The 24,604-nt window shown below is 29.8% G+C and overlaps 1 protein-coding gene across 8 annotated transcripts; it reads right to left on the minus strand.

Moving 5' to 3' along the window:
• Positions 1-227: 227 nt before the first annotated feature.
• LOC143067745 (glutamate-rich protein 6-like) lies at positions 228-24,604 on the minus strand. 8 transcript variants are annotated; one of them, XM_076241238.1, is made up of 18 exons: positions 24,544-24,604; positions 23,486-23,779; positions 21,033-21,171; positions 20,552-20,694; positions 18,258-18,308; positions 17,163-17,260; positions 16,482-16,568; positions 13,272-13,639; positions 12,057-12,080; positions 11,320-11,393; positions 8,963-9,022; positions 7,406-7,507; positions 6,202-6,359; positions 3,625-3,710; positions 2,935-3,087; positions 2,028-2,256; positions 1,270-1,349; positions 228-635 (listed from the first exon to the last, which is right to left on the minus strand). In XM_076241238.1, the coding sequence occupies exons 2-18, from the start codon at positions 23,727-23,729 to the stop codon at positions 449-451; spliced, it is 2,283 nt and encodes a 760-aa protein (XP_076097353.1). In that variant the 5' UTR covers positions 23,730-23,779; positions 24,544-24,604; the 3' UTR covers positions 228-448. The 8 variants fall into 8 exon arrangements, with proteins under 8 accessions (XP_076097353.1, XP_076097355.1, XP_076097356.1 ...); XM_076241240.1 differs by lacking the exon at positions 18,258-18,308; XM_076241241.1 differs by lacking the exon at positions 16,482-16,568.

The raw sequence follows: 24,604 nt of genomic DNA on the forward strand, positions 1-24,604 counted from the left end.
TATAAACATCTCTATACATATACAGTATGTTGCTCTAAGTATGTACAAGTATATTACACAGTTTTTTTTTAAGTATGTACAATAAATTACAATTTGTTTCTCTATGTATATACAAGTATATTACAATATGTTCAACAATGTAAGGTTAAATCAACCTTATAGAAGCAATATTTTTCATACAATTGTTGTTAATGATAGCCATCCCTTTTTTGGGTTGGTCTAATAACTCCATGGCGCTAATTGACATACTATTAATCGAACAAATCTCCTTATTTTTATAAAGGTATATGGTGACTTTTTGTTATGCAGCTAGTTCAAGAAGTCCACCTTTCTGACATTTTTTCTCATTACTTCTCTAACAGTTCAAATTTTTGAAAAGTCCTGAACTAATCCTAAATGACAAAATTTTGATAAAAAAAACATCTACCAGTATTTAAAATCTAACACATCAACTAACAACAAGTATAGGTTTCCCTGGTTTTTTGTTCTGTTGTGCAGTAATTTGATCTGCTCTTTCTTTCTTCATTCTTTCTGTTTTCAGACTTTTTGATGTCAAATGTAAAGGAGGCAAGATTTTATCTATTTTTGGAGAATTAGGGAACTTCAAAAGTGTTGCTACTTTATCTAATAAAGTCCTGCAAGAAAAAAAACAAGAAATGATTATACTTTTATAACATCAACAATACAATATACTTATTATTACTAATGCACAAAAAATTAAAATGGTGTAGTTGAATAAAAGATAGTACAAGACAAAAACTAGGTTTTGGACCTTATTGCAAATAGATTAAGGTAACATGTATGCTTAGCCTTAACTGATTATTTAATCCAAACCAAAGATTAAAATCGTTCACTTTGAGCCAAGAAAAGTTTGACAAATGTTTTCCTTATAAAATATTACAATTGAGTATTGTAAAATTTCAACCTATGAGCAAACCTGAAGTGGTGTCACGGCAAATGAAAAAAAATAACTTACTCACTAAAAGTCAACACGATCAAGCTCCAAACCAAATGTCAAATTGTTTCTTTTCATAAAAACCGAGAAAACTTTTCTTTAAGATGGACAGACTTAGTCAAGTGGTTATATACTTTTTTTTATATTTACATCCTAGTACCAAATAATTTGTTTCTAAATGATTAAACCAGGGTAAGTATTTATTTCCTGAGGAATGGCTAAGCATTTATTGATTTAAGTCCCTTCTAAATCAAGCAAGAAGTCATATAATAACCTATATAACAGCAGTCTTTAGTACTTGTAACAATACTTACTCTACTCTGATTTTCTTCTCGCTCAGGAATATTGCATTATCATCTATTTCTTTTGGAGGTATATTTTCTGGTGCCACCAACTGAAAAAAAAATAAAACAGCCATTTAATAGATTTATAAACCTACTACATTATGTTGTTAAATTAATATCACTATCCCTTGTGTCCTATCTGTAACACGGGTAGAAATGACAAAGTGGCATCAGCAAGTTAATGGTACGTACACAAAATGTTAAAAAGAAGTTCCTTTAATGTCCACTCTGGGTGCTTCAAATTATCTTCAGTAAGCTAAATTTTCATTCTATTGTCTACCAGTGTGTAACTCGTAAAAAAATAATGAGTGATTTGTAACTGTGTTGTACAACATAACAACTTATATCCATTTATCTTGCACTAAAATTGGGTATGGAGAAAACTCTCATCTTTTCATACTTTTTGATTTTCAAATTCATGGGGCCAAAAAATGCTTAATCAGCAAGGCATTCAAATATAGATTTTACATAATTCCTTATATTTTACTCATACTGTCTTATTGACAAACTGCTACAATGCAATACCTTATCAGTATCAAAAATTTCCTTCTGTTATTGTAAATGGTTATTATAGTAATCATCTAACTGCAAAACCCAACAACTATTTTCAGTGGTAGTGAATGGTTTTCCTTCTGTATAAATCAACTGTTTTGCCAGCCATAGCTTATTTTAGTGTTACCCATTTTCACTGAATACATCATCAGAAATGAACATAGTTTACATCTTACCTTTAGTTTGGTTCCCACATTAAATCTACAACTTCTCTGTTTGGCACTAAATGTAACAGCTATATTTTCCTGTCCCATTACTCGGACAGCAATGTTTTTATTGAGAGCAAAACAGATAGGTTGGAACGGTGGGGCATGTACATGAGTTTCTTGGTCTTTCCAGGACCATTTCTTTTTCTTGGCACCTGTATCATCCAACTCTACACCTCCCATCTGGTCCAAGTATAATCTAAGAATCAATGATTAAAAAGATAAACACTTCATTACACATACTTAGAATTTACATTTTCATCTTAATAAGTCAATGATCCAATAAAGTCACATGTTTTCATGAAAATATCAAAATATCAAAAACATAACTAAAGCAACGAAGAATAATCCGAAGTTTTGTTTTTAATAATATTTAAATAAATGATCTACATTGAAAGGTTTAAGAAGACTTTTTCTTCTTTGCCATCATTACTTAGTCAAACCCATAAATTTACAAAGTTACGTCAGAGTAATAAAGCATAGCAAAATACATTTTAACACACAAGTCATAACAAACAGAGTAACTTAAATTCAGGACAATTGTTGATGAGTGATGTGTCGTTGTTTTTCTTTGCTGGCTTGTAAACATAGCATATATTTTTCATGCAAAAAACTTATTTTCATAATCGGAACAACTTATTTGGTATACACTTTCATTGTAGAGTAATGACGGTGTAGATTGACTTTTACGAGTGGAAGGTTTAGTGTTGAAAACACAGTATAACTCCATATCAAGATCTATGAAAATGCCTGTTCAAAGACGGTAATATAACAGCCGTTTTCTTTTGTTCCGTATGATAATAACAATCTTCTGCATTTGTTCACCAGTGTTGCCACTTACTTGCCAGTGAAGTTCATTTTTTTTCCCAATACTCACCTTACTGTTCCATTTGTATGGTAACAACTACCATATCCTGCAGGGTCAAAGGTCGATAATGTTTTAGGCATTGGTTGGTCATCATGTAAAACATAATGATACTGCCCTAATTTAACTGATGACACCAGAATAGCTAAATTCCCACTAGGATAACTAGTCAATTGTTAAGGTTCAATATTTCACACAGTCTGTATATATTATATTCATATTTATGTTATTTCAATGTTGAAACCCATCAATATTTCAACATCATTGTAATAGATAAACTGTATAATGACTGATATGTGTACCATGTACCTATAAGATGTTTAATTTCAAGTTAAATATCAAGTGTCTAAGACTCTAATGGCTGAACTTAAAAATATTTGAAGTATGACTAAGTTCCCAAGTTTGGTAAAATGAATAAATTCCTTAATTAAACAATTTCATAGTTAAGCAGATGCAAACTTTCAACATATGTGCAATCCTCCTGTGAAGTTTTGGGGATCTTAGTTGAAAACCACCCATCCGCTCATCCATCCATCGGCATTCCCACCCACCTAACATCACCATACTATAAGCTGGTCTAACTTTGCCCAACTTAGCCAATGAATATACAGTCTCCTCAAACAAGATTGAACAGCACCAGTAATCAATTAGCTCAATCATTTTCATTGAAATATATAATTGAATGCAGAATTTAAAGGATACAAAACATTTCCTGTACCATCTGGAAACAACGTAACAAATTTCTGTTCATCTTCGTAAAACTTCTCTATCATTGGTCTTTCTCTCCACTAAAATAGTAGCATTTTGAAAAGGTTTCAATTATGGTACAAAATGTCATTTTGATTACAAAAGGAATCCTTACCAAGATATGTTATATACTGACAGCCACAACTATCTGATTCTATCAACTTAGTAGCTATTTATAGGTTATGATAAAATTTACTATATAATAATAATAATAATAATAATATAATAATAATAATTCTTTATTTAAAGAGGGTTACACAGTTAGCTATAAAGCTAATCTTCCCTGAGGCCCTCATGAAATACAATGAAATATAACAAACAATTACAAAATATCAAACAGACACACATACATGAATAATGAAATAAAAAGTTGTTATGAAATATACAATTTTCAAAACAGGTAAAAGTTACAAATTCATATATGACATGTATAGTATTGGCATCAACAATATCATAAGTTTGAGTAAGTGTGTGAAAATTATTATGCAAATAAAAAACGCACAGCTTCTTAATGTTCCATCAAGTAATTTTTTAAATCTTTTTTGAATGAGCTTGTACTTGACGTTGATTTTTTCAGGGATATTGGTAAGTTATTCCATAAAATAGATCCTGAATATATAAAAGATTTCTTATAAAGCTCTGTTTTGGCTTTTGGAACTTTTTTTGCAAGAGGCATTTCTCAAACGATATTGGTTTATTTCTGGCATTTCTTTAAATTTTTCAGTGAGATATACAGGGGCTTCATTCTTAAGGCATTTATGCATCAAAACTGATTTGTGGTATGAGATTCTGTTCTCTACTGTCATCCATCCAAGCTGTTTAAACAGTGGATATATATGGTAATATCTCCAAGGTGGGTCTCATTGGGGTCTAAGCGTGACGCAGGATTGTCAATTTTTTGTAAGCGTGACAAGTGAAAGTCAAATTTTTGTGCCGTGAAAACAGAAAATGAAGTCTAGCGGGACACGGGAAATAACAAAAAGATGAGAATTGCTTACGTACATAGTGTAAGTGGGATATGTAAATCTGACAAAACAGTAAGCGGGATCCAGGATCAGAACCCCCCAATAAGACCCCTTCCAAGCTTTATGTTGACAGTCAACCAATAATGCTTAATTAACAATTTTAAAGGAAAGGGATGATGCAAAAATCAATAAGCGTTTTAATATGTATATAAGAAGATGTGGTATGCTTGCCAATGAGACAACTCTCTACCACAGACCAAATGACATAGAACCCATTACCTGCTGGTGAATACAAAGACATAACAGTCTGTCAAATATTAGTATTTCAGTTTTTGATCATTCCGTTTTTCAAGATACCCGTTACTCTTTTTTCAGCATTGAACTTTATTGAATAATTGAAAAACAATGGAATAAATCCATTTTTGAGAACTTGCCATTAATATAAACCAGATGCTCGCAGGGCCCAGCTTTATACGACCGCAGAGGTCAAACCCTGAACAGTTGGGGCAAGTATGGACACAACATTTAAGCTTGATACAGCTCTGAATTTGGATTGTGATTAAATAGTTGACACAACATAGGTTTCTGACACAGAATGAATGTGGTCTAAGAACTGAAACTTGAAAACTTAAAAATTTTAAATTGGACATTTACCTATTATGGTCCAATATCCAAAATCTAAATACATGGTTAGATTCAGCATATCATAGAACCCCAAGAATTCAATCTTTGATGAAATCAAATAATGTTCAACTTTAGACCCTTTAGACCTCAATGTGGACCAATTTGATAAACAGGCCCAAGTATTAAAAATCTAAATACATGGTTAGATTCAGCATATTGAAGAACCCCATATATTCAATTTTTGTTGAAATCAAACAAAGTTTAATTCTTGACCCTTTGGACCTTAATGTAGACCAATTTGAAAATGGGACAATACTGTGCAATTGAATATTCTTGCTATTGCGCAAAACTGTGCAATTGAAAATTTCTTGCTATTGCACAATACTGTGCAATTGAAAATTTCTCTCTATTGCACAATACTTTATATAATAACTTTGGACCCCAATTTGGACCAACTTGAAAACTGGGCCCATTATCAAAAATCTAAGTACATGTTTAGATTCAGCATATCAAAGAACTCCAAGAATTTAATTTTTGTTAAAATCAAGCTAAGTTTAATTTTGGACCCTTTGGACCTTTAAATGTAGACCAATTTGAAAACAGGACAAAATTTAAGAATCTGAATACACGGTTAGATTTGGCATATCAAAGAACCCCAATAATTCCTAATTTGTTGGGACCAAAACTCCCAAAATCAATCCCAACCTTCCTTTTGTGGTCATAGACCTTATGTTAAAATTTCATAGATTTCTCTTTTTTTATACTAAAGTTAGAGTGCGAAAACCAAATGTCTTCGGACGACAAGGACGACGACGACGCCAATGTGATACCAATATAAGACCAAAAAATTTTCAATTTTTGCGGTCGTATAAAAATGAGCAGCAGTTCTACTAAATGATTTCACTATCAGATGTTATATACTACTTAGTGAAAGGATGCTGACCTTTCCATCAGCAATCATGGCAGGATCTAATGGTTCTGGTGTGAACACATCATTGTCATCATCAGGTAGAACAGGACTTGGAGGTCTAATTGTCCATCCTTCATTTAAACACATCTGTGATGACAGTTGATATTTTATAGTCTTGACTTGACGAGCAACTGCAAATATAATCAACAAAACATTATAACGTTGATACTGTAATCGGGAGTTCTATCAATTTCAAGCATACTTTCAATTTTTAAATAATTTTGCATCAAATTTTCTAAAGGTGAGCTGCCTGAACAGACATTTTTCAAAAATTTTCATTTTCCAAATAGTCATTTAAATAAAAACTCATTTTCAGGTTTCTCTGCTGATTCTTTTTATTCAATGTTATGAAATTGAAAGTATGCTATCACTCATTAACAAATAATGCAATCCTAAAGTGTTAATATGTATAAACCATAACCAAATTGAACTAAATAAATATTTCCATTTTGGCATATTGAATGTTAACTGATAGTTCATGCAAAGAAATAAAATTTATTAATTTTAATTAACAGAAATAATTAACTTACTTATCATTAACAGAATTAAATTCTATTATATTAAAATAGTAGTGCTTAGTTTTGTAAAAAAAAATAATATAAAAAAATTGCTATAATAAAGGAAGGGGAGGGAATTCACTATGTTAATGTTATCTACAAGGGAAGTTACTCACAAACAGCATGCAGGTTGGGTTTTGGCTCAAGGCAATGAACGGATTTTAACTACATCAATTATTGTCAATTTATACTCTACACTTAAAAATGTTAAAAACAAATTTTATTTAGTAAGTTGTGAATTAATAAACTGTGATCAAACATATGAGAGTGAAATTATAAGATGTGTTTTTAGTAAGTAATTTATCTAAATAAAGTATTTAAATGTGCACAATTGGTTTTGAGACACGGCATTTAAAATCTTCCTCAAGATTTATCTGTATTATTCCTTTAATTATAACATCACTTTGTAAGAATCACATATTTTGCTGATTCAAGGTCAAGTTACTGGGAAAATGTCTATAAACCTTCCTTTCACCATATCCGAAGCAAGGAAGTGTTTCTTGTTCTCTTATAGAAGTTGTACAGAGTCAAACAATTGCTATATAAAACCATCTTATATCGATTAATCAACATTTATTCGAGAAAAATATCATAATAAAATGATATAAGAAGACATTTACCTTCATAATGGTCAGGTATGTCCACATCAGAAAGTTGAGCTACTATATTGCTAATTGACCTAGACAAATTACTCTTTTCTCGTGAAGAAGTATTACGATTTTCTAAAATGTTAACAAAGTGTCTCCAAAGTACTTATATCTTATATCAAAATTTCCACAGAAAATAACAATGAACTGGATTTTGACTGATCTATCTTTAATGTACTTTCATTTTCATTCTTAATCGTACTTCATATTTTCAAAGTTGTAATTAACTTAACTAAAATGTAAAAGGTTCCAAAACTAGATTTAAACTTGAATTATCTGACATCATAAAATCAGTCTATGAAATGATCCCATCACCATATAATCCTTTCAGATAAATGCAGATTTTACATCACATGATATAGGAAATAAAGCAATAAGCTCTGGAAGTTATTTCTGGGGTATAACCCATATCCTTTTGCAAAATACACTGGTTCAAATATTACACCATTATCCTCATTACGAAGCATTTCTGTTAAAGCAATATAGATCTTTTGCTCATCTCTCCAGAGTTTACAATACATACCTCCACTTAGGTCCATTTCAGACTAATGACTTGTAGGAATAGAAACTATGATACACCTTTTTTCACAGAACATGAGAAATATTCTCAAAAAAAGTAGACAGAAGAAGAAAATAAGTTTAAGCAGCAACAGTATGATTGATACTGCAATATCTAAAGGAACCATTGAGCATTATGCCTCAAAAGTCTTCTATGTACTTTGACAGTTAACCGTTATTTACCATGTTTTTACAAAGAGATTACTTCATCATCTGGCACCCTTATACATGAAATTAATGGGGGATTTATTAAACGTTTTTGACTTGAGACAATGGTTTAATTATTATTACAATATTAATATATCTTTCATTTTTAACCTAACATTTTTAAATTTGTTACACTAATAGGACAGCTGTATAATTTTCTGTTTATTGATGTGAATGTTCTCATCTAGGTGAATCAATGGAAAAATAATTTTAAAATCTTTTAAAAAAATGTTTTCTATTGCTTGCATTTAAATGCATGAATTATCAAAAAAATGTATATAATATTGGTGGGTAGAATAGTAAGAGAAGGAATTGTCTAGAGTAAAAAAGATAAGAAAAACAAATATGTGATACAGTCAAGCATTGATCTGTTAGATACATGAAAGCAAGATATTGAAGAAATCAGACATGAAATATGTATGGTCAATTTAAAGATTATCCACAGTAAGTATATGTAGGAATTTTTCACCAATAAAAAAATGGTGCTTTGTTGATAGAACACCAAAAACACAAAACGTGAAATTTGTTGATTTATACTTCAAATAAAAAATATTTATATGGATTTTTTTAAAAGCACTTAGAAAAAAAAGCTAAATTTATCCAAACAGTAACCACAAAACTTTAAAACATATTCCATATCTGGTTTTATCTAGTTTTAATCTATCCCATATACTAAAGCAAAAGCTAACTAAGTTATAATATCTTATTTAAGGAACACTGAAGGTGTCGCTGGTAATCATGCAGTTTTCCCATGATTCCACCTACCAATCGGCTGTGGAGGAACTACTCCAGGTCTAACTCGGGCAACAGATGCTGCTGCCCCCGCTAAAACAATGTACAGCATATATGTAAAATCAATCTCAGAAAAGCTTGAAAAGATAGAATGATTAGAAAGAAGAAAAAGAAATATGAAATGAAAAAGATAGTATGAGAAATCTGTGTGAGAAGTATGTCAGAGATTCAGAGATACAATATTAGATGTGGATCTTGTGATCAAAGATGCAATTTCAGATCTTATCTTCCTTTGTTTTGATAGACTCATAAAACATGTATATTACGTTACTTTAATACATTGTTTTGAATGACAGTATTGAAAGTTTAGATGGCATTTGACACAAATAAAATGGACATAACAGATTTCTTCGGTCAAGTTCTGAAGCTTATTCAAAGATTTTTTCTCCACAAATTTCTCATGTAAGAATTTATATATAATGAAGTCTCAGTTGATGTATCATGTAGATTGTAGAAGTATATGGCATGAAAAAGTATGTATCATGTAGAAGTATGTATCATGAAAAAGTATGTATCAAGACAGGAATCACCACAACCTAATGAAGACCTTTCAATTCTCAGTCTTAACAGACTTAGTTTTCTTGTCTTCCCAGTTTGATTTTCTCAACACCTCCCAGTTGCAGCTTACAATCATGATGAAGTTAAAATTGTAAGTTCCTTACAAATTGTTGTAACTTTACATTCTGGAGGATTGAACACAATGAATAGATTTTTTTAAAATTTTAAATTCATTCTTGTTCTATATATACCAGTCATTACTGTTTCAGTATACTTCAAATTTCCCTGTGGTGATTCCTACATAGATACCTGATGTATTATATGAAAATATTAATCAATTTCTTCAATGTATTAGAAATCTATAAATAATCAGTGGCAGATAGAGATTGCATCATCCAATAAATGCATTCTTTTCTCCAAATGAAGTCAGCTTACAAGAAAATCTCATCTTCCTTTATACCACATAATTCATTGTATGATGTTTACTGAATAATGGTTTAATGTCAGTATCATTATCTGATGAATGATGTTAAACAAAACAGAAATTAAAGTATAAAGCCATTTCATATTTCTAACATGCTAAAATATGAAAGAATTAATTAAAAATTAAATGCATCCTTAAATGACTATAAACCCAACACCTTTAATTTGCAAGAGATAGAAATCATAATAAATGCCAACAGATACACATCAACATAATATTCAGAGTCCAAGTATATCCTCGTTTCCATTAATACAAAATAGTTCTTTAAAATCATTCTAGAACATTAGAGTCCACACTATTTGAACAGCTTGGTCAGATAGGAGTTAAAAGCATATCTTGCAAGTTTTCATCCAATGTAATCACAATGGACTAAAGGTAAAAGACAACTGATAAATACGTCACTTTTATTTAAGGGACTTATTATGGTTGTAATTTTGCCATACACAGCAAATTTTGATATTTGTTGGTTAATAATGTGGTATTAGTGAACTTTCAGATCTCAACACGGAAAAACATAATGTATGTGTTGTGTTTCTATTGGCACTCAGTATACTTATAATTTATTATATTATCATTAGCTGCATCAGCATGCAATTGCACTATCTAACATTCTCATTTCACTCAAATGACAGTGTTGGTATTTAAACAATAATCAAATATTAACCATACTGTATTTAAAGAGAGAATTGCCAGAATCCATGTGGACAATGGCTAATACAATTTTACTGTCAACCAGGAGCAAACAACATTTCATCTACAGAAGGACAAAAAGTTCTTGTTCTTAAAATTTATCAGAATATGAATATAAGGGCAAGGCCATAAATACAGCTTTTAGTCAAGCATATATACTCCTCAGAATTAAACAACATCCAAATAATGCTGACTAACTTAACATAATCACTGGAGTGTGATAAAGAGGTCACACCTATACGACATCTATAACCAATTCAATTACCAAATGGTTCTTATATACATGTCTAGCTACTGATGAACCATAGTAGTACAGAAAGACTGATCATGATTGCTGAATCGTAGATATGATGTCATGGCTCTATGATAGTATGTAAACATTGTCATACACATATACAATCCTAAAAACTAAGCTCAAAGGAAAATTTCAGATTTCTGTTACTTTTAACAGTCATTCTATTAGCAACAAAATCTCTTTTCATTACTTAACTTCTTCAATGAGTGCAATAATTATATTCTAATTTCTCCTATCAAATATTTATTTATACATTTAATTGTGCCAATTCAAACCCATTTTAAGAGTGTTATCACTACACAAACAAACACTTTTCAATTTGTAGCCTTTCCACACTTGGAATAACAGATTGAATAGACTCACAATTCATAAAGTTAGACTGTGTTGACATTCCAGATACTTCTTGTTGTCTACGTGCCATCTCTCTATCTTTCATCCTAAAAACAATTTTTTTAAATGTAATAATTTATGTCGTAAAAAAAATATCTTTACAAGTTATAACAACTATAATATTATAGAATAAGAAATGAATTAAACAAAAATTTAAAATTCAGGAGTCAAAAAAATATCTAAGGGGTTGAGTGGAATACAGAGGCTAATTCTTATTGTCTGCATTAGTCTGCTCATCTATTCTAGCTTGCTGATATATAAAATATTCACAGTTTAAGAATGTGGGTTTTTTTTGTTGAATTATTGCTTTTATAATTTAGACATAACATAAGGGAGGTAATGTAGACCATGTAATGAATATGTATCTCAATGCTAAGCTGTGAAGATAAATTGACATAGAAGTTCACAGATGAGCAAAATGAAAACAATCCAATTGTACTCGCTACTTAAAAGAATGATATGGTTAAATATGTAAATGAATGATCAATAAAAATGAGGAAAAAAGATAAAGATATACAAATACATAAAATGAAACAAACAAATGTGATTCAGAAAGGAATATAGGATAAAATACACAATTTCAAACTTGCACAGAAGATCAACTTTACTGAATTTAACATAACTAAAGAAAGTTACAAGAAAAAAAATCTAAAAGCTTATCTTATGTGATGAGCACTGAAGATGCTAATTATGATAAATATCTGTTTTACCATGGTTGGCCATAGGCTCTTCCTCTGGAGGATGAAATAGAACAAAGCACATCATAGATAAGTCAAAACAAGCTTAAAGAACAGAATGTAGAAAAAAGAGAATAAAGATCAAGCTTTCAATAGATAGATTGTATAAGTATGATGCATCAATGAATATAAGATTGAATTTCAATAGAAACCTATATTGGTCACTCTGACATCTCTGCAAAATACCAATCATTTTTCCTCAGATTTAAAAAGAGCATTATGCTATGGTATTATTGATATGTAAAAGCAAATTTAGAATGCAGAATGATATCAGAAGAAAATAGTAAAGTGAAAGACCCCATGTTTACAGTTCTAAGAGTGATGTATCAACTTTAATATAAAAGTAAGATGCTGAAAGGAGACTGTATTGCCTAACCAAATAAAAAATATCCACTATAATGCCTATAGTGGGATTTAGAACAGAAATGTATCATTTACTGGCTGTACAGTCATTCATGAAACCCTCCTCCTTCTAATCCTGTTCAGTGGAATAATAACACAAGAAAACAAAACAAGACCTTTGCAAATTTTTTTTCATGTGAGTTTTTAGACATATGGTCAAGATAAAGTGGGATGTTTGTGTATATGTAAAACTGATATAATCAAATCTCATTGAGTGCCTGCAACAAGTAAGTCAATATAGACCAGGCATGGTCCTTTATTGTTTTACCTGTATATTTTAGAGGTGTCAAAATAAATGTAACATCAACTACATTTGTATATATGTTGTTGATTCATAAATTTTCATCCTAATGATATACAGTATTAAAAGGGTCACTGACTTCTACTTTACAAATTAACTATTCAAAGTGAAGTTCTAGGTGGAAAAACAAAGATAAATGTAAAACACACCAATAACAAGGAAAAGAAAATACCCCAAATAAAGAGTAATTTGATTACAAAAGTTTTAAGACAAGGTCAAAGTTCAAACTAAAAAGTCAATGACAAGAAAGAGTAGATAGATCATGGAAAGAGCAGTTAAGAGATATTAGACAAGGTCAAATTATTGTACATGTACTCATTCAGGCTATTACACAGAAACGCTATAGAATGAACCATTCATAAGATTCCTTACATGAATGTTTAAACATGTAGTAGGGTTTTTGTAACAAGTTTTAAAAAAAAGAAAATAGATAATCTAGATAGTTATGAATAAAAATCTGATTATTAATTTTCTCCTTTGCATACCTTTTCTCTGCTCGTTCTTGTGCTGCTTTTTTTGCTTTCTTGTCAGAAAATGGACCATGTGATTTGATATTAATCATCTTTGAATTCTTCTTCTGTTCTTCTGCCATTGAAAATGCAGTTGTTGTTGCAAAATCAAAGAATTCCCTATACCGGTCACAACAGAAAAGTTGATCCGGTGGGAAATTTAACTGTTGTTCTAAGGTTGGGAAAGGTTGTATATCATGTCCACAAAATTCACATACACCACCAAATATTCCATATTGTAATCCACGGTCATCTTTTGGGAAATCGTCATCAACCTCATCCTCAATCAACCTGGCATCTGGATCTTCAACATCAAATTCTTTCTTTTCCGATTCTCTATTATACTAAAGTGTAAATAAACATAAATGAGAATTAGGAAATATATATGTCTTGTTACATAGCAAACTCATTTAATGTTTCTAATAAATATTCTCAATCCCTTACATCATTTATACATATTTTAATAGAATCTTGTAAGAACTTATTAATTGTTTAAGACAATTTATTTTGGATAAACAACTATATTTTTAAGAAATACTTTATTTATGTCAGTTCAGATTAAAATAAAATGATTGAAGGTTTATAGATTAATTTACATGAACTGCAGACTATTATTGAAATCATTACACTGGTGGCAATGAAATACAGTGATTTCTAAAAAAAAACCACTAAAATAAATCTTATCATTTCACTCCTCTGACCCTAAACAACAAATTGGTGTTGTCAAGACAAAGCCCAAGAACAAAACAAATCGAGAGTGATTAGAAAATGATATAGCTCCTTGAATATTCTCCCTTACACAAAATATACATAATAAAACAGTTTTTATACATGGTCATTCAACCTTGAAATAAGGTCAAGGACAAGGGACAAAGTCAGATGGTAATGTCAGAATCCATGAATAAAGCATCAGTATATAAGATATGGCTCTTCTACCTTCTGAAATATGAACCTGTTTACAAAAAAGCTGCCAGATAAGCATCCATATGGCTTGCATTTTGTAACATGCTTTGCAATATAAAATAAAAGGTTTCAATGCAATATTCATAACAGCTACCACAACATTCAAGTAAAAACTGAAAACTCTAACAATGGTTTGGTAATTTTGCAACCTTCATTGTGAACCTGAAATAAGAAAAGTTTGACCTATATTTTGCATAATTATCTAAACAGCATTTAATCTGCAAGCTAGGTTAAAAAGTTTCTCTTGTGATAAATAATTTAAGGGAGTTCGCTTCTCAGTTTCAAAGTAATTAACTTTTCAAAACACTAGTTTAAATTGATAGGGAATTAATAAAGGAATCCAAAGAGCAAAAAAAATATATAGGTCACTGTGCTTGTTTTCGAGATATGAGCCATTGAAATTTTGGCGGGAAAATATTCTCTCTTGACTTTTCATAGCTTTATCATTGACAAGTTAACATTCTCAAAAACTGTTAAAAAGTAATTAAAATTTTAAAAGACTTTAACAGATGGCTTATCATTATACAAGTAAAAGATTTTCAAAACGAAAAATGGGGTCACCGGGCAATTTTTTTCAAGGCATTCAAATGGACAAAACCAGAGGATTCCGAAAATCTTACAAAAATTCCAAAACATGACAAGCCAGCTTCCTTAATTTTACAGGAAAACATTCTCTTACAAATATTTGCGTTTTTTGAAAATCAAAATTTAAACTTTAATTTCAAAGCCTTATGGTTATGACTCCTTCAACTTATGAGAACCAAATATGCAACTTATTATAATCTATTTATCTTACTCTGGAACAAATTATTAAAAAATTAAGAAATAAGATATGAACATTTGAATTATATATAGCACACTGTGGTTAGCTGGGCTAGATTTTACTGCATTCCAATGCATCTGAAGAACTGGTATTTAGATCTAGTAAAGAGAAAATTTAATATTGGGTGTTGATTAGGAGGATGTTGGAAGAATAATACCTAGTTGCATAAAGACAAATGATTACATGAATTTGAAAAATCATATTGAGTCAATTAAAACAAATAAGACACACTTTTCACTTAAAGGTTAAATTTACAACATAATTTCTTCAGAAAATTAGAGAATTTCCTTTTAAATTCACATATATAATATTAACATATATATATATATATATATGTGTGAGCTGTCAAAAAAAAAATCAACTTAGTATTTATAAATGTGACAATAATATAACTTTGTATGATGTTAGTGAATTTAATATGCAAACTTTCTTGCAAAACAGATTAAGCATAAATCAAAATGAGCTATTCCAAGGGAAAAGAAACAAAATACAAATTAACATATTACACTTTTTTTTTTTAAGAAGTAAGCTATATGGACCTTCTCAAATGATGAGTTTCCTCCTTTCATATTTTACAATATAAGATAGGAGGGTGTCTTATTAAGTAACCAAATGAAGAAAAACTTTTTTTTTAATATTCACCTAGATCAAAACAAGGATTGCGCAAACCAATATGTCGAATAAAAACAGCAAATGGTTCAATTACCATCTAAGTGCCATTGGACCTTTTTGTCATCTTAAAACTTACAAATAATTTATTTCATATTGTGACATTTGCATTATACTATGCTATGAAGTGAAAAGCTTTGATAAACTTTATTATTGATCTCACAAAGTTGTGAACTTTTTATAGCACCAATTTACAGTACCTTTCCACATGGGACAGCTCGTTAGTATATTAATAACTCAATTTAACTATCAAAACAAAACAATGTTTTATAACCATTCAAAACAAATATTCTGATGCACTTGCCCTATAAATATCTCTCTAAGTTCATTCTTTTAGAATTTAGTACATCTAAAATGAGAAATGAATTTAAAAAAGAATAATACATATATATTTAGCTTTAAAACATGTTTTTGATCTCTTCATTGCAATATCAGAATTTTTTGTATTCTAGATATTCTTTTTAAAGACATTTTAACTGTTTGATATTAATAAAGCTACCAAATATGTCTTCTTTTTTTATTTTGTTAACCAAAACAAGAATTTTTTAATTGTTTTTAATTAATGGCTTTGGACCATAAATTAAAAAAACAGACCTTGTAAATAGAAGATTTGTTTTGAATGGTATTAAATGTAATGAGAAATATGACAATTCAGCACACATATTAGCTTCTACCACCACAAATTAGTAAGCAAAACTAACACTAGATCTGCCTTCACCAATATACACTACCTGTAAAATATTAGGAGGCCCAATACTTGGCATATAATTATAATCCTCCTCCTCGTGATGCCTCCTATAGCTGTCCTCATCAGAACTCTTTAGAAAAAGTTAATAACTAGATATTCATATTTTTTATGAAAGTCTCCAAAAAGAATTTATATAATGCCATACCATGTATACATATTAAATATGTGTTTCAGCTACTTCTATTTCATAGTTTATCAATTCCAGCTTTAGCATTTGTAATTCAAAATTACAAATTAAAATGATGTAAGTTCAGGAATTATTGTGATATATATCATTGTAAATTTGTTTAGCAAAATACAAACATGTGAGAATAATAAATGTAATTTAAGTTTGTATATAAAGAAATTATATATAAAACAGGTCTTTTAGCAAGCCTTGTCCAACTAGTTCCATAATTTGATTGGCTAATAATAAAAATTTTACTATTTTAATCTATTTTTCTATCATACCATTTTGAATGTCACTGAGACAGATGTGTGTCATTACAAAATCAAATTTATCATTCCAGTACTGTACTAATTAAAATTTACTTTTTGGTAATAGACTCAAAATAATAATGAATTTCATGCTGTTTAATATTACCAGAACTTATGGTCACAATAAATGCACAGATATATCATCATTTAAAGATGTACAGTACAATCATGTGACACCTTAACTTACAGAGTCTGAATCACTATCACTGAGATCTAACTGTGGTATCCCGTATTCTTCAGGGGTTGGTGGACTAGGTTTTATCACATCCTCTTCTTCTGGTTTACCTACAGTTCAAATTAAAAAAGAAAACCCTTATAAAAACAAAATTTGTATTTAATAAATTGAATCAAAGTGCTTGTAAGCACAAAAGGGTAAAGATTGCTTCATTTATTTGTGGGAAGTAAAATTAGATAGTGATTTGTCATCGAAGCATTGACAATTCTGGACAATGAGAGATAACTCCAATTTTATGAAGATGACTTTAACAATGACATCATTTATATTTTTAAAACATATATAAGATTCCTGCACCTTGCAAAAGTTATGCAATTTTCTTGATAGATGTACAATGTAACATCGTTTTGTGACTTGAGTATCTGAGCATATAATACATTGATAAATTTCTGGAAATGTTATGGATAGGATGTATAGAATGTTATGATCAATGCACTATATCTTGTGTATCAAAAAGGTAGTGATAAGCCTAGGAAGATTTATATATTGTCAATAACAGGGTTTTGATTGCATTTCATGTAATCTTTACCCAAAAAAGCACCAATTTAAGTCTATGTCATGAAATTTTCATAATTAATCAAATTTCTTTAAGATATTCCTAAACATTTTTTAATTTTTTAAGTGGTTACCTTTTCACTTCTTAACATGCTTATTGTCATCTTGGGATAAAAGATTGATGCAATACAGTGACTGAAGATAGTTGCTAACTTCTATGTTATTTAGTTTCTGGTGAAGAGTTGCCTCAATGGAAATTATTCCAAATCTTCTTAATTTCATCATTTCAACTTTATACAATTTGAATGTTTTGACGATCATAAAAAAACATAAGAAAAGTGCATAAGTCTTGCTTTCTTGCTTAAATTTTATGTTAAAAATCATTGTGAGTTTATTGCAGCTACGTATATGATATAAACTTAACATAATCAAGGATCCATGAGAAGTAGGTTAATTTCAGATGAACCCTGACAGAAGGACAGGTTCACCTTATAATCATTCCAAATGAATCCTCTCTTTTCTAAACTAGGAACTGTAACTGTGCAACATTACCTGTTGGTGACCAAGGACTATCCCGACCGTCTTCATGCTGTGACTGTGTACCTGAAACCAGAAGTGCAACCATCTACAATCCATCTAAATGTGATCAAAAAAGCTAACCCAATATCCCATTAATTAGTCTTGGACCCTGATATCATTACCTGCCCTTAGACTGGCTTAGAGCCAGATGGTATTCAGTCAAGTCTTAATGGTCATTGCAGTAATGATCAGTTTAAAATATAGATATGTGTTCACACTTCACTTACAAGGATCTGACAACACTCTTCTATTTTCTCTTCTGTTACATCAGCCAATAAAATTTTTGCCTTCAAATTTCTGAAGGTGTTTATCATTACCACTAATCCAGAGGATTCTGTAAGGTCTTTAAAACAGAAAGTAGAACAGAGCATTTTTGGATCCTTGAAACTGAAGCCAGAACACAGAATCTCTATTTCAATCAGACTGAGTGCTGATAAGATCTGAATTCACATATACCATATTTTGCTATAGGCTTCGATACTTCTTTATTTAAGGGATATAATAAAGACAAAAACTGTCTAACAGCATCCATTTCTCCATATTTATAATTGAGCAACAGCATCACCAGAAATCTTTTGCCAATAAAATGTTTCATGCAAAGATATTGTCTTAATAGTAATAATTTATGGATAAGGCTACGCATGTAAATGACTATTTTTGAGTCATTAAAAGCATATTTTCCTTTCTTAACAATTTCATAAGTAATTATTCTGTAGTAATTATTATATGTATGTATAAAGTAAACAAGCTATGAGTATGACATTATTCAGGTTTCCAAACTAACATTAATCTCTTGATTATGACACCTATGTAGAGTTACTTAGAGTATATATTTTTCTCCAAAGAGATCAAATGTTATATATATAAAGAGAGATAAAAAGTTGTATTAATTTTATTTTACAATCTGATGACAATTTGATTAATAAATTTAAATTAAGCTTTACTTATTTTAATTATTAAATGATTAAAGTATAAATATAACTCATGCAGTTAGACACTCACAAAACTCATGCATTTAAATGTAATTTCCTTCTATATACTATCTTCAGCATAGAACAGTACTCTTTACAAGTTACTTAAGAAGAGTACAGGCTTTGAAATTTGTACATTTACAAAATGTAGCTCCTTGTTTTCTTTCATTTTTCAAAATTGATCCCCTATTTATATCACACAAACAAAATAAATAAGCTTTATGCAAAGTTTGATTGGTATATTTTGTTATATTGCCTTGTATAGATGTATTTCAACAAGAATAAAAATAATGTTTTACTGACAGTTGTTTTCTATCAACTTTTAAAGGTCACAGGTTAAATAAAACAAACCTCAGCCTGTCTGTAAAAAATTGTATTTTTAAAAGTAATGATGTTCTTACTTAACTGTGATATAAATTAATACAACATTGAACAATTATTATCATATTAGTGTAATATATATATTGTTTCTTTGGTGGAAACATTAATCTTTTCATGCTGGTATCTTACCCAGTTTGGACAAGAATGTCTATGAAAATCAAAATGTTTAATATGATACAAAAAGAAGATTTTCTTATGTGTATATTGTTTTTTGACATTCAACTTATTATTATTCTTAAAAAAAAAAAGCAATCAAATGCATACACTTTTTCAAATGAATTTTACATAATGAAGTTTTATTGTTCAGAAATAAAAAAAAATAAGCTTTTAAAAATGTTATATAACAAAAGCACTGATTAAAAGTGCAAAAAGTAAATCAACATTATTTAATAAGACACACAAAACAACTAACTTAAAGTTATTAAAAAAAATGAAATTTTGGCACATTAAATTCAGATGAAACCTTTAGAGCCTCGACTAGATATTGAAGATCTCAAGGAGAATTTTTCTGTAATGTAAAAAAGTTATTACTGAAGAAACAGATAATAATCATCTCAACGCAACCAAGGAATTTTTAATAATAATAAAAAAGTAAACATCAACAAGCAAGGAATTAAAAATAAAAAAAATATCTATAAATTGAACTCTGACTTATGTAATATTGCATACACAAATCTACTGGTACATTTAATTATCTCTATGAAATATACAAAGATGTCAACAGAATTTCAAATAAAACATAAATAAATATTTGTTGCAAAAACCAAGTTGTTTAAAATAGCAGTCATTTTTTGTGTAAAAGGTATTGAAAAAAAAACATTGCCCATTTTCTTAATAGTTCCATCAACTTTCTTCCCACTACACACAGTTATCTCCCATTACCAGATTGGCACATATTGGCTTAAATCTACTTACTTGATCTGCCTGTTAAAATTTTAGCTTCTTCGCCATGATCTTGATACCAATCCCAGTCAGTTTGAGTATTCAGAGTAATAAAGGTTATTTTTCTTCCATCGTATGTTACTTTTTCCATTGTCTCTTTACTTGCCATAGATTTGCTATAAAGAGGTCAATGCATTCATTACTATTTTATACAACAAATATCTACTTATCTTATATGAATATCTCAATCTACTTATCTTATATGAATCTCTCAAACTGAATATAACATTTATATATTTTTTTAATTCTAAAAACAATTCATCTTACTGTTCATATCATATCGAGATCAATATCAATTTAAGGAAATTTTACCATAATGCAACTAAACTTTTTTCCATTATCATGTTAGTAATATATTGGAACATTTAAAATAGATAGCAATGGCAATTCTGTAATAAAAAAAACACATTTGAAAATATGCACATTACAAACGTACTATTTTTTATAAACTTACTCTCCTGAGAATGTTACAGATCTTCTGGAGGAACGTTCATCATCAGAATCTCTATCAACTGATATCTCACGTTTAAAACCTCGAACTATAGATGGCCTTGCACTTCCTGTCCCAGGTTTGTCTAAAGATGCTGATGATACTTAATGAAAAATTAAAAAATTATCAACAAAATGTATTTACCAAGTTGGTTTCTAAATCAACAATTCTAAATCGTGTTAAAAACTTCTCTTGTTATTTTTTTTTTTTTTTTATTAACATTATATAAGGAATACTAATAAACAAATAATAGTTTATTACCTTGGCCTTTATTTTTATCAAATAATTTCTTACACAATGTCCATATCCATATTGATAAACATAAAATTGCTTCTAAAGTGGTTGAATTGTATTTTATAAAGTGTATTTCAATTTTATATGACAATCAGTCTCCTTTATTTTTATGAGAAAAAATAGCATCTTATACAATGACATAAATCTGACAGAATGATTTTTGCTTCAAGGTAGAATTTCTTTTTTCTTATTATAACGGAAGAAATATGTAAACATGTACTGTGTTAGTAGAATACCTTATTGTTTCAATCAAAAGAACAGTAAAAAAAAACATGTTTAAAGTACATTGTAAATTATTTGATGCCATTTAAATTTTAATTCAAAAAATATTTAATAACATTTACATGTACATTACCGTAAAATGAGTATTTAATTTTATTTATATCCCATGTCTTAACATACATGAAGCTAGTGAACAGAAAAATAGCTATATCAAAAAGAACACACATATTTAAGAAATTAAAACTTGTATTAACTAATTATCAAATTGATCAACATTATTCAGGTAAAAACTAGAGGCTCTAAAGAGCCTGTGTCGCTCACCTAGGTCTTGTGCATATAAAACAATGGACACGGATAAATTCATGACATAATTGTGATTTGGTGATATTGATGTGTTTGTAGATCTTACTTTACTGAACATTCTTGTTGCTACAATTATCTCTATCTATAATGAACTTGGCCCCGTAATTACAGTGGAAAATATTTTCTAAAAATTTACAAAAATTTATGAAAAATGTTAAAAATTAACTATAAAGAGCAATAACTCCTTAAGGGGTCAATTGACTATTTTGGTCATGTAAACTTAAACTTAAAATTACCAATTCAGGACAGTAACCTAACAACGGGTTGTCCGATCCATGTGAAAACATCAGGGCAGATAGATCTTGACCTGATAAACAATTAAACCCTGTCAGATTTTCTCATAATGCTTCGGTTTTTGAGTTATAAGCCAAAAACTGCATTTTACCCCTATGTTCTATTATTAGCCGTGACAGCCATTTTGGTTGATTGGCCGGGTCACGCCACACATTTTTTAAACAAGTTACCCCAATGATGATTGTGGCCAAGTTTAGTTTAATTTGGCCCAGTAGTTTCAGAGAAGAAGATTTTTGTAAAAGATTAAGATTTACAAAAAAATGGTTAAAAATTGACTATAAAGGGCAATAACTCCTTCAGGGGTCAACTGACCATTTTGGTCATGCTGACTTATTTGTAAATCTTACTTTGCTGAACATTATTGCTGTTTACAGTTTATCTCTATCTATAATAATATTCAAGATAATAACCAAAAACAGCAAAATTTCCTTAAAATTACCAATTCAGGGGCAGCAACCCAACAACAGGTTGTCCGATTCATCTGAAAATTTCAGGACAGAGAGATCTTCACCTGATAAACACTTTTAACGCATGTCAGATTTGCTCTAAATGCTTTGGTTTTTGAGTTATAAGCCAAAAACTGCATTTTACCCCTATGTTCTATTTTTAGCCATGGCGACCATCTTGGTTGTTTGGCCGGGTCACGCCACACATTTTTTAAACTAGATACCCCAATGATGATTGTGGCCAAGTTTGGTTTAATTTGGCCCAGTAGTTTCAGAGGAGAAGATTTTTGTAAAAGTTAACGACGACGGACGACGGACGCCAAGTGATGGGAAAAGCTCACTTGGCCCTTCGGGCCAGGTGAGCTAAAAAAGAGCAATTTTGGAAACACCTTAAAATCTTAGCATGCAATGTATTCAGATTCTAGATTTGGTAAAAAAAATCATTAAGTGTTTCCTTGCATACAACTTTTACTTACAAAGGTAAACATATGGGGGATGTTGAATTCCAATAGTTCTGTCTTTTAAAACCATTGCAAGCCTCTCCTAATCCATGGCTTTTTTCAATTAATTTTGTTTCACATGTTGTCAAGTTAATTTGGACTGGTCATAATGTGCATTGTGTTTCATTGGCAGTCAGAACAATTGTCACAATCTGATTGGTTGATTCACTGATTATGCTCTGCAACTGTATTTTTCATTGAATAAATTTAAAAAGAATCTGATTGGTTGCAATAACAATTACTTTGCACTGATTGGTCAAATGTGTTTTAGAAGTTATGGTCAGTTATACTATCTTACCTCTTGAAATGTTTGATTTTGTAGATCTTGTGTCATCGTCTCCCTTTCCCATTTCATCATCACTAAGGATTGAATCAGTCTCTGAATCAGATTCTTCTTTGGATTGATGGTCACCTTTTGCACCAATTGGTGGCAAAGGATTAGATGTTGGAAACTTGACAGAATTCCTGGAGCCAGCCCTTGAACTGTTTGGTCGAGAATTGGGTGCATTTCCTGTCACTACAGGTTCTGCTGGTGGATCCATTTTGCCACCTTTTTATTTGCCAATTTCTGTCAAATTATTTCAGGTGAATTCTATATATAAGAAAATATATTAGTAATTGAAGTGACAATAAATTAGTGCCATAATAATATAAGGATTGATAAATTATGTCCCCTTACTCCCCTACAAATTGAAATGTTATAAAACTCTTCTAACTCAAATCATCCCTATAATATCAAAATGTCAAGTTTTGTGATAGTTTTAATTATTTCATGATGTAAACTTTTTTTGCAACCTGAACCATACAAAATATGGTGTGACAATGAAAACCTAAGTGAACTATTCCAAAACAATTAGCTTGAATCTTGTAAGTGTTATGCGGTTTCACAGGGTACATATTAAATGGTCGACAGGTCAACTTTTGGTCTATATAAATGAACATGTACAATATGCTACATAACACCTTGATTAACATATAGTGTCAATAAAACTTTGTTCAATTTAGGGATTTTTTGTAAACATGCATGCAATTTCATCTGATGCAGATTGTGGAAAAGTTTGATAGCAAATAAAACATGTAATATCGACATGTCAACACACAAAAACATCTGGGAGCTCACTTTCATGAATGTTATTGACGTTATATACAGTTGACTGCATGCTAATTTAAACGTGAACTTTACCATTCTATACAATATTTTAGATTTATTTGCATGCCAACGGTAGGATACGTTAATTTTGAAATAAATATGAATCTAATCTATATGAATAGATACATTACGTTCAAATTATCAATTATTATTTACACCTTTTTATATTGTCATTTTAATTGAAATTATTTTTTTTTTTTGCATACCCTCCATTATAGTTTACATCGATGGTAATAGCGACGGTCATGTGATCAAACAATAGTTTTG

The sequence above is a fragment of the Mytilus galloprovincialis genome, chromosome 3 (assembly GCF_965363235.1).
Source record: "Mytilus galloprovincialis chromosome 3, xbMytGall1.hap1.1, whole genome shotgun sequence".
NCBI classification, from domain to species: Eukaryota; Metazoa; Mollusca; class Bivalvia; order Mytilida; family Mytilidae; genus Mytilus; species Mytilus galloprovincialis.